Source organism: Drosophila tropicalis, unplaced genomic scaffold (genome assembly GCF_018151085.1).
Source record: "Drosophila tropicalis isolate 14030-0801.00 unplaced genomic scaffold, ASM1815108v1 contig_281, whole genome shotgun sequence".
NCBI classification, from domain to species: domain Eukaryota; kingdom Metazoa; phylum Arthropoda; class Insecta; order Diptera; family Drosophilidae; genus Drosophila; species Drosophila tropicalis.
In genome coordinates this window covers 4,135-15,362 of record NW_027172734.1, presented here as the reverse complement: position 1 = coordinate 15,362, position 11,228 = coordinate 4,135, and the positions used below count along the sequence as shown (strand labels likewise).

At 41.5% G+C, this 11,228-nt stretch overlaps 1 protein-coding gene across 1 annotated transcript; it reads right to left on the bottom strand.

The window, feature by feature from the left end:
- Positions 1 to 5,527: 5,527 nt before the first annotated feature.
- LOC137572221 (uncharacterized) lies at positions 5,528 to 10,924 on the bottom strand. Its single transcript, XM_068283971.1, has 2 exons — positions 6,642 to 10,924; positions 5,528 to 6,554 (listed from the first exon to the last, which is right to left on the bottom strand). Exons 1-2 carry the CDS (start codon positions 10,922 to 10,924, stop codon positions 5,528 to 5,530), a joined length of 5,310 nt encoding a protein of 1,769 aa, XP_068140072.1.
- Positions 10,925 to 11,228: the final 304 nt, after the last annotated feature.

Here is an 11,228-nt window from a genome sequence, read left to right as displayed (position 1 = left end):
GCCTCAGACGGTAAATCACTCCTTTATATTGTTAGCCTACCCAGAGTAATTAATGAAATTTGTAAACAAATCCTTGCAATACCAATTAAATATCAAAAATTTATAGAAGAAATAGACTATGAGAATATCATGAAATGTAACAAGAAATACTTCGGGTTAATCAATAAGAATAAATGTAATATTCATAATGGTAAGACAATCTGTAAACTGGAAGATCTGACTAATTTAGAAAACAGTAAATGTGTAGGAGCTTACTTGCAAAGAAGGAATCCACAATGTAAGGTCATCAACAACCAGCACGTAAAAATCACATTCGGAAATAATGCCCGGTACCTTGCTGCTGAACCAATTTCAAGGAGACATCAACATCAATGGAGAAAACATTACCCTAGAAGGCACCTTCATAATTCAAGCGGAAAACGCGACAGTCGTCATAGAAGACTCCTGGTATATTGTGAAGACACGCTTTGAAGTCGAGGTTCAACCGCCGCTGTTGCAATTACTATCAGATAAGCAGCAAAGAGGAGAAAGGTTATCTCTGGAAATGATCAAGGAACTACACATCAATAATACTAATAATCTCGAGAGAATCCAAAGAAACAACTTGATTATGTCTTCGTCAAGCTGGATTATTCTAACCCTTCTGGCAGCCGCAGTGATAACATATTACATCATCAAAAAATTCTGCAGCCACGAAACAGGCAACCATGGTCCACCAATGGAAGTCTCAATCGCGCCAGTTCAATATGTTGTTGCGACCGAGGACGTCCGCACTTAAAGGGGGAGGAGTTAAGCACTTCTATCATAACAAGGAGTCCGTCAACACATGCCCATTGGCCGATCCTATTTCATCATCACAAGCAATTCCCATTGGTCAACCCCACCCAGTCGTCACATGCCCATTTGTCGCATGATCGCCTGTCTCAAATAACAGTCCGATAGCTAGGATAAACAACAACATCGCCTTCTAATTCTAACTTATTAATTATAATAAAAGACTTATGTTCTAAATCTTCAATAAACTTACGAAGGTTTCCTCCAAAGGAAGTATGGTATAGCCGTCGTAGTAACTCTTCATAAGGCGTTTGCACCTTATATTCGCTGATGAGGGCGGCCCGCAACTCGCTCCAATTGTTGGCGTGCGCTAGTTGTGATATCCGTTGTGCATCTCCAGTGAGCTGCATCTCTATAGTACCATACATCATGCTATGTTGACGGATGTCCCTCGTCGGGTAGAGTTGTAGGGTGTAGTCAACTCTCCGTATGAACGTGCTCAGGGTCAAAGCGTTACCATCGAAATTGGGCAACTGTCTAAGCATGGTAAGTGCCTGGTTCAGATGTGTTTCTGATAGTTCCAGTGACATCTTGGATTAGAATATATTTAGAACTTCAAGATTCGATGTCGCGCTTTTAACTGCACAAAAGGTTCTTTTGCGGATAAAACGAAAAAGAAAATTTTTCGACGGCTTTAGTTGCTTACAGCTCCTTTATTTGTTTTTAGCACAAAAAGTCTTGATCACGGGCCAACCTTAGATTTGATATCTGTAGCGGTGGCTTTACACAAGTTTCGCACAATTATTTATTCAATGATACAAAAAAGTTTTGCTTATTACGCAACCTTAGATTCGATATCCGTAACGGTCGCTTATACACAAAGTTTTGCACGCACTAAATTATTTCGTTTTATCATACCGACTGCGCCAGTTAAAAATCCAATTCTTTCATTGATTAAAAAAATTTGGATTGGTGAGACTCAAAAACGATCTTTATTGAAACAAAGCGTCTTAAGAACTAACTTATGATTATTCATACAGATATGATTAAAGTTCGGTTAAAAAGCTTTTGATATTAGTATTGAGAGCTTTTTATCTGATGACAAGCGTTCTCACGCTTGGAAGATTTTTTGGGGACATTTGTTTATAGGATTTTTGTTTAGTCTCGGTTGCAGTAAACATCCGCAGTTTTCTACACTAAAGGGGGATCAAGTTATGTGGGTGATTGGAGTGGGAAATTGAGTGGTGTGAGTGGATGGAATGGCGGATGTATTACTATATAAATATAAAAAAAATGTTTCCTATATATATATATATTAATGAATATGCATACGTATAAAATGTTCACTCTTGTGTGGACTATATGTATACATATATATAAATATTTATAAATGTGCATACATATATATGTAGGATTGGAATATTCATGGTTATTTAATTCAATATTATTTAAGGATGTGATTTCCTTATTTAAACTTTTTTATTATTTATTAACAATGTTTCTTTGTGTTAAGAATACATATATTTATTAATTATTATAATGGCCTTAGCGACAAATTTGGGTGTGCGATGTGATCGAGGCGAGAGTACGATTGCGAGTGCTTTCCGATCGACGCTTCTGCTTTATTTTCATGAGTGAGTCGACCAGATAGGTAAGGCCGCTGCGTGTCGTTCTGTCTCGCTCACTCGGTACCAAACGATTGCCATGATTATGCCTGCCTGACACTTCATTTCCTACAATCGGCTGTCCTGACAAGTCATTCGACCCGAATGATCCTAGCCAAGGTTTCATGAACTCAGCCACTGTTGAGGTCTTACAAGGTCCTTCACCGTCGCCAACCTTCTCGACGTCGTATCGACCGTGCCTATTCACCTTCGTAACTTTATATGGTCCTAAGTATTTACCTCTCAACTTTAGACCTGTCCCATACTGCGTACGTTTAATCGCCACTAACTCGTTTAAATTGTATTTTCTTTCACATTTCCTGTTTTTGTCGAACGTTCTTTTCATTTCCTGCTGTATTTCATCGATATTCTTTCGAGCCTCCGCTCTAATCTCATCACTACCACAGTCTAATTCTTCTATTAACGAATCGGTTATCAGCTTTCTCATTTTGGGATCATCAGGACTACGCATCTCTATTCCTGTCAAAATCTTAAAAGGTGTAACTCTTGTACTTCTTGGAGCAGTATTGTTAATAAATTGTTGCACACGACCTACATACTTGTACCAGTTTCCCTCATTCTCTTGACTTAACTTTGAAATCATTGGAACTATTATCTTATGCATCCTTTCTACTTGGCCGTTACCACGGGGTACACCTGTTGCTATCAGTAAATGCTGTATATCCTGTCTGTTACAATATTCCTTAAACGCATTGGACGTGAATGCTGCTCCCCTGTCATAAATTATTTTCATCGGGTTACCAAAAATTATGGCCTGCCTTTCAAGAGAACTAAGTACTTCCTCGACTCCTGTTCCACGAGTCGGATACAACCATACAAACTTAGAGAACCCATCAACAATAACAAGTATATGATTGTAACGCTTTGTTGTGACCTCCATCGGGCCAACGTGATCAATGTGATATGTCATCAATGGCTGATCTCCTTTACTTATTGGCATCAAATATCCTTCCTTTTTGCCGGTCTTGGCATTAACAATAAGACATTCCACGCAACACTCAACAACACGGACTACCTTCTCTTTTAATTTTGGAATATAATACGATTTTTCTACGATATCCTGAGTCTTTCTAGCTCCAAAATGTCCTTGTTTATGTGCAATCTGTATTATTTCCTTTTCCATTTGCGAGGGAACGACAATAAGTTCTCGATTAGGGTCCTTTAACAATATTTCGTTTTGAATGTAAAAATCTTCATATCCTTTCTGTTGAACTAAGCTCCTAATCAATTTAGTCCAATCATCTGACAACTGTGCTTCCCTTAATTTATGGGTTATAGTGTCAGTTAGCAGAAAACAAGATAAACGGCTCAAGGCATCCACATGCCGCATCTTTGAACCTGAACGATGTTCGATCTGATAATCGAAATCTTGTAGGTACATTGCCCAACGTGCTACACGCAACGGAACCTCTTTCTTTTTCATTGTCATCGTGAACGCATTACAACCTGTGACAATCTTAAATCTCAATCCTAACACATATATACGCCACTTTATTAATGCTCCAATAACTGCTAAAACCTCAAGTTCATATGAATCATACTTCTCTTCGCAAGGTTTAGTTTTCCGACTCATATATTGTACCGGATGGAATAAACCATCTTCTGAATCTTTCTGTAAAAGCGCAGCTCCGAAACCGTGTTTCGAGGCATCAGTGTGAATTTCAGTCTCTAGCTTAGGATTGTATAGCTTTAAAACAGGACCTTTGATCAATGCTAACTTCAATTGCTCAAACGCTACCATTTGCAATTCTTTAAACTCAAACTTGTTGTCCTTTCGCAAAATGTCAGTCAAGGGCTTAGCTGTTACTGCGTATCCTTCGATAAATTTACGGAAATACGATGTTAACCCTAAAAATCGTTGAACTGACTTCTTATCATGTGGGATCGGGAATCTTAAAACGGCATCAGTCTTCTCCTTACTTGGCTTAATACTTCCATTTTCAAATATATAGCCCAAAAAATTTACTTTACTCTGCAGTATCTGACATTTCTCCCAGTTTATTCTCAACCCATTTTCCGCTGCTATCTTCAACACCCTTTTAAGTTTAATTAGACCATCATTCACGCTAACACTTGGTATAATTATATCGTCCATATACACCACTGCATCTCCATTCTTTACTGATTCTCTCATTACTGCCATTATAAATCTGGTAAAAACTGTTGGAGAGTTGGAAATTCCGAATGGTACGTACAGGAATTCATACTGACCATTCTGAGTTACGAATGCTGTGTACTTCTGAGATTTTTCCTCAACAGGAACATGGAAAAACCCGTTTGTTAGATCTAAAGTAGTGTAAACCAACGCACTTTGAAGTTTTTCTAATACGGTGTCCATCTGTGGCATAGGAAAATTATCTCGGACCACTTTCTCATTTAGTTTTTTTTTATTTCTTACAGCGTCTTTTTTCCCTTTCTTTTTTTTAATAATTAAAAAAGGAGAAAGGTATTTAAAAAATATTTTTTTTTTTTTTTTTTTTTCTCTTTACTTTTATTTTATTTTTTTTTAAAATTTTTTTTTTTTTTACTTTTCTAGGAGCCTTGGTGGTTAAATAACTGGCTATTCATCCTTTAGTAATTTTTTTTTTTTTATGGGTGTTTTTTTTTTTTTTATTTTTTTATTAATTAATATTTTTTTTTTTTTTTACTTTCGATTTTTGGATTGATATTTATTAAATTACTTTTTTTTTTTATTTTTTTTTTTCTCTGCACTGTGCATACACATACTTTCAAATTCCCCAAACAACTCAGCACAAGTGATGAACAATAAACCACTGTGTTTAATATCTCATAAGAACTTAACTTTATTTTTTACTTAAACTTCACTGAACTGTGTCTGCCACTGCCAGAACACGTCTTGATCGTTCGTTTGCTTGCTTATTACTAAATTTTCAATTCTTACGCAACTACGTAGGTCATATAGGTTTATAAAGAGTGACAGAGACAGAGCATACCAGACTGACGCCAGTATATTCTAGAAAACTTAAGAGAAAATACAAAAACAAAAGCATTGTGAGATGTGCAAGATCATTCATGAGTCTTTGCCTTGCTGCGTATAGCAATGCAAGTCAAATGACAATTGGTTCCTCAACATCCCGCCCCCCCTGAAACTCCGTTTCTGAACCCGGTAGGGCTGCAATCCTTGTGATAGGGCGAGTGACTTCTCCTGATTTGGTGAGAACCTGAACCGCTCTGACGAGGCCATCATCTCCTGTGAACACCTGAGTTACCCGTCCTAAGAGCCATGCCGATGGGGGCGCGTTAGATTCCTTGATGAGTACAAGTTTACCGATCGCAATGTTTGGTAACTTGGTGGTCCATTTCGGGCGCTGTTGTAGCGATGTCAAGTATTCTTGATGCCAACGCTTCCAAAATCCTTGAAGCATTGCTTGAACATGCTGCCAGTAGCTCAATCGATTGGTCGGAATCTGCAAATAGCCGTCTTCAGGAACTGCTGTATATGTTCTGCCAATTAAGAAATGTGCCGGTGACAGGTAGGCAATTTCAGTATCCGATGCTGTGCACAATGGTCGCGAATTAACGACAGATTCTATTTGCGAGAGCAGTGTGTGCATCTGCTCAAAGGTGAGGACGTTGGTTCCTATTACACGTCGCAAATGCAGCTTAACCGAGCGTACTGCCGACTCCCACTTACCACCCCAGTGTGGTGAATATGGAGGAATAAAATTCCATTTGATGCCTTGATCCGCAAGGGCTTTTGAAACGACATCATTGTGCTCGCGTGAAGCGAGAAGCTGTACCATTTCGTCTAGTGCACGTTTTGCACCAACAAAGTTGCGACCGTTATCGCTATACATTTGGGAGCACTTCCCACGACGAGCCATAAAACGTTTTAATGCCGCCAAGAATGTGTCGGTGCTGAGATCAGTGGCCAGCTCCAGATGAAGAGCTGAAGTAACCATACATACAAACAGGCAAATGTAGCCCTTTTCCTTCCTGGGGTTTCGTCCCTTGTGAACCTTCAACAAGATAGGTCCAGCATAATCGCATCCAGTATGCTCAAATGGAAAGGCTTGTCGCACTCGAACAGCCGGTAAATTGGCCATTAACTGATTTGCTGTGTGATGGCGCTGTCTAAAACAGTTTAAACACTCATGTGTGATACGTCGAATAAGGTTTCGTGCGCCAATGATCCAATATTTCTGGCGAATTATTACAAACATTGCTGAAACTCCTGGATGAAGATTGACCTTGTGCTCATGTTTCAGCAGCAATTCCACAAGGCGATGTTGTTTCGGCAAAACTACTGGATGCTTGGCATCTGCAGGCAATTGCGACCTTTCCAAACGTCCACCCACACGTACAATTCCATCTTCGTCAACGAAGGGAGATAGTTTGCTTAAAATTGATCGTCGCTCCACCGATTGCTTCCTCAAAAGCAGCTGTCTATCGTCATTGAATTGATTTTGTGCCTGTCGTAGGCAAAACTTCCTTGCTCTGGTAACTTCATCGAACTTTAGAGGTCCTGAATATTTAGACTTGCTTGATTTGATTCGATGAACGAAGCGGAATACATATGCGACCACTCGAACCAGTCTGATCCAAGATGATGTCCTTCCGAGTAGTACCTCAAATGGGGAATCCTCAATATCCTTGGAAATGGTTGTCAAGATTTTGGTTTTGAACTCAAGTTCTGCTGCTGGCTTGAGAATTGAGCAGCAAGTTGGTGGTCTGTTCATTGTCTCTGAGTATAGTGTACAGTCGTGCAGCCAAGATGGTCCCTTCCACCATAGATCAAAGTTAATTAAGTCACTCGCTAGCATGCCTCGTGATGCACAATCCGCAGGATTCTCTTTAGTGCTGACATGTCTCCAAGCGCTACGTGGTATGGTCTCTAGTATTTCTGCCGTTCGGTTGGCAACAAATGTTTTAAGTTTACAGGGTTGATGCGAAAGCCATGACAAAACGATTGTAGAATCGGTCCATGCGTGTATCTTAACATCCTTCTGGCGCAGACCAGACCTTACTGCTTGGAATAAACGAGCTAATAGTAGAGCTCCGCAAAGTTCCAACCGTGGCAACGACTTCTGCTTTAATGGTGAAACCCTTGTTTTAGCTGCAATGAGTGCCACTCCGATGCTTCCATCTAGGTGTGTCACACGGTTGTAAATGACAGCAGAGTAAGCCTTTAACGAAGCATCTGAAAATCCATGGAGTTCGATGTCATCGGGTTGATTGTCTACAAATCGTGGTATCTTCAAGTTCCTTAACGTGAAAATGTCCTTTCTGAATGTTTGCCATAAGTGCGCTTGCTTCGTTGGCAGTTCCGAGTCCCAATCCAGATTAAGCAGCCATAATTCTTGGAGCAGAATTTTAAACTTGATCACCACTGGCGCCAAAATGCCGAGTGGGTCAAAGATGCGTGCCGTGTCAGATAGCACTTGTCGCTTCGTACAAGTCATATGTTCCGATAATGAAACCTTATATGTTAGGACGTCTTCTCCAGGACGCCAATGCAGCCCAAGCACCTTTGCTGCCATCTTTGAGAAATCGATTTCATTTCCCTCGTTGCTGGCAATTCGTTTACTATTCGAGACCCATTTGCTTAGCTCCAATTGTGCCCGTGACATAAGGAGTATCAGCTCTTCCTTAATGTCGAGCAGTTCTTGTTCGTTCATGGCTCCTGTCAGTACGTCATCGACGTAGAAATCATCCAAAAGTATCCTAGCCGCCCTTGGAAACTCGTATTCGTGATCAGTTGCCAGTTGTTCCAGCACTCTAACTGCCAGAAACGGTGCACATGCCGTGCCATAGGTGACTGTGGTCAACTTGTAATGCTTCAATGGTTCCTCAGGGTCTTCTCTCCAAAGGATTCGTTGAAAATTCTGATGTTCAGGGGCCACTAAAATCTGTCTGAACATTTTGACGATGTCCGCAGAAAATACGAATCTGTGCATTCGAAAACGCAGACAAACGTTGAAGAGGTTGCGTTGTATACATGGGCCAATGTGAAGTGCGTCGTTAAGAGATCGTCCATCCCGATCTTGAAATGATCCATCGAACACCACCCGCAGCTTGGCGCCTATGACTGGATGGTGTGGCAAATAGAATGACTTCATACATACGTTTGTGTCTTCGTCTGCAGCTACTTCCTTCATGTGACCCAGCTGGATATACTCTCTCATAAACTGAGTATATTTTAACTTCAAGCTGGAGTCCTTCATTAGACGACGCTCGACTGCGAGAAAGCGCGATCTCGCTCCTTGAAATGTATCCGCAAATTGTGGGTTTTGTTCCTTGAAGGGCAAATCGACTATGTATCTTCCATTCGAGTTGCGGTTGTGGGTACGCCGGAAGTGCGTTTCGACCTTTTCATCCTCTTTGTTTACAGTTGTGTGTGATGGAACTTCCTCTAGTTCCCAAAATCTTTGCAGTAGTCCATCTATATTAACCGTAGTCAGCAATGACGTAGATGATGTTTGCAATCTTGAAGTGTATACCGATGTGATTACCCATCCAAATATGGTGTTAACTGCAATAGGGTGCCCTTGACCATCGCATAACTTCTCTCCGGTGAGAACTAACCAAATGCAATCATTGCCCAGCAAAATGTCGATTGAGGCGTTAGTTCTGAAGTCAGGGTCAGCCATTTGGTATCCCTTAAATACCGACAGTGATGAAGCATCAATGTTTTCACGTGCCAATGGTGAGGTGATCTTTCCTAATATGTGAGCTTTAATATCGATGCAATGACTCGACACACGAGACATCATCTGGAGAGAGCAGAAACCTCTGGTTATTCCCGCCTTGACGTCTGAGATGCCCGATGTGGCAACTCGAAATGGCGAACGTGCAAGCCCCAACGTCTGTACGCACCGTTCCGAAATGAATGACAAGTCTGAGGCGCTATCCAATAAAATACGGCACGTCAGCAAGGCTCCTTGAGAATTTCGGACGTGTACCAATGCAGTAGGTAGAGTGCTTCTTCGTTGGCCATTTGGCTTACTGGGTCTGGTTACATTCATCATTGCTATCGCTGATGCCGCTGGTGACTCCTCAGAAACCTGGCCTGAGTTGCCTTGGTGCTGCTCTGAGCTATTTTGCGGTGTAGAATGGCCTTCAGAATGCAGCATAGAATGATGGCGGCGCTTGCAATACTTGCAAGAAGACTTCGAGCCACAAGCGCTTACTCCATGTCCAGTTCTCAAACAATTAAAACACGTATGTTTCTCCTTCGCAAAGGTGTAACGTTGCTTGACAGTCAAGCTCTGGAATTGAGGACAAGCCGACAGTATGTGCTCAGTACTATGACATTTCATACAATTACCTGTAATGGCAAGCATGGTGCGTGCTTGCCTTTTTCCCTTTTCATCCCTCGGTTTGCTCGCTACATGATCGATAACTTGACTGAGCTCAAGGCGATCGCATCGTGAGTCCAAAAACTTGAGCAACTCTTCAATGGTAGGATTTTCGATATCTTGGCTTTTGTCGATCCATTCACGTCGGGTAGCCTCATCAACCTTGTTGATGAGCAAGTATATGAGCCAACAGTCACGGCCCGTTTGTCCAGAAGCGTCTAAAGCCCGAATAACATCACTGGCTCCGCAAGTCAGAGCGCGTAGCGATGATGAGTTTTGCCCAACAGCTTTTGGCAATGCGGTGAATGTGTCCATCAGTAAATTCACCAAGTAACGGGGCTTTTCATATCGATCACTCAATGATTTCCATGCAGTGACGTAATTTGCATCCACTACGGGCAGATGCTGGATGAGTATCGCTGCTTCTCCTATGACGCATGACTTAAGGTGATGAAACTTTTGGATATTCGTTAAAGTTGTCTTTCCGTGAATGGTACTCTCAAACAGGTCTTTAAAGGCATGCCATTCCTTGTAATCTCCACCGAAGGGCTTGATGTTGATTTTCGGTAACTCACAATCTCTTGTTGCCGCTGTTGCAACCGACTGTGAGCCTGACGAAGACGAAGATTGCTGTGGCGAGAGCAATCTCTCAACCAATAGTTGCTGCTGCTCCATTTGCCGTCGCTGGTGTTCCATTTGACTCTGCATCTGGAGTTCCATTTGACGCTGCTGGTGTTCCATTTGACTCTGCATCTGGAGTTGTAGTTGTTGCTGTTGATTCTGCATTTGTTGCAGAATTCCTTGGAAGAGCGAACCATCGTTACCAGCCGCGCCGATTTCTTCCAACTTGCCAGACGGAGCCAAGGCAGCTCGTAAAGCCTTAAGGCGGGCATTTGCTATTTCATATTTCTCCTCGTATATCCCGAAGTCTTCGGTAGGGTCCACATAACCCTCTAGTTTGTCGTATTTGGCCAATTCGTCGCCAGACTTCACGAACTCGTTCCACGCATTGGACAAAGTTTCCAATTTGGTGTCAATTGCGAAGACGTCGGCATCCTGTGCAGGATTCTCTGCATATCCATATATGCGGGTAATGGTTGTCTTCAATCTTCCTCTGGCCTTTATGAATGTTTTCATTTCCTCCATGATGAAATACCAAGAAATCTCCACTGCTTGTGTGGACCAAAAATTTCAAGACGCGTCTTTTTCCAGAGATGTGTTCCCTCACGATCTCGTCGATTATATCGATAACAGATACCGATAGGCGAGTGGCGCCACCGTTTGTCCGCGCTTTTTCCAATAAGCACGTGATTGTCTATTCGATAGTAGGCCAGAACTATCGACTACTAACTTTGAGGTTAACAATTAATTGCAACCACGTTGCAACAAATTATTAAGCAATGAGTAACAAACAAACAATGCCCAACGATCCGGCTCGAAGGACCAAATT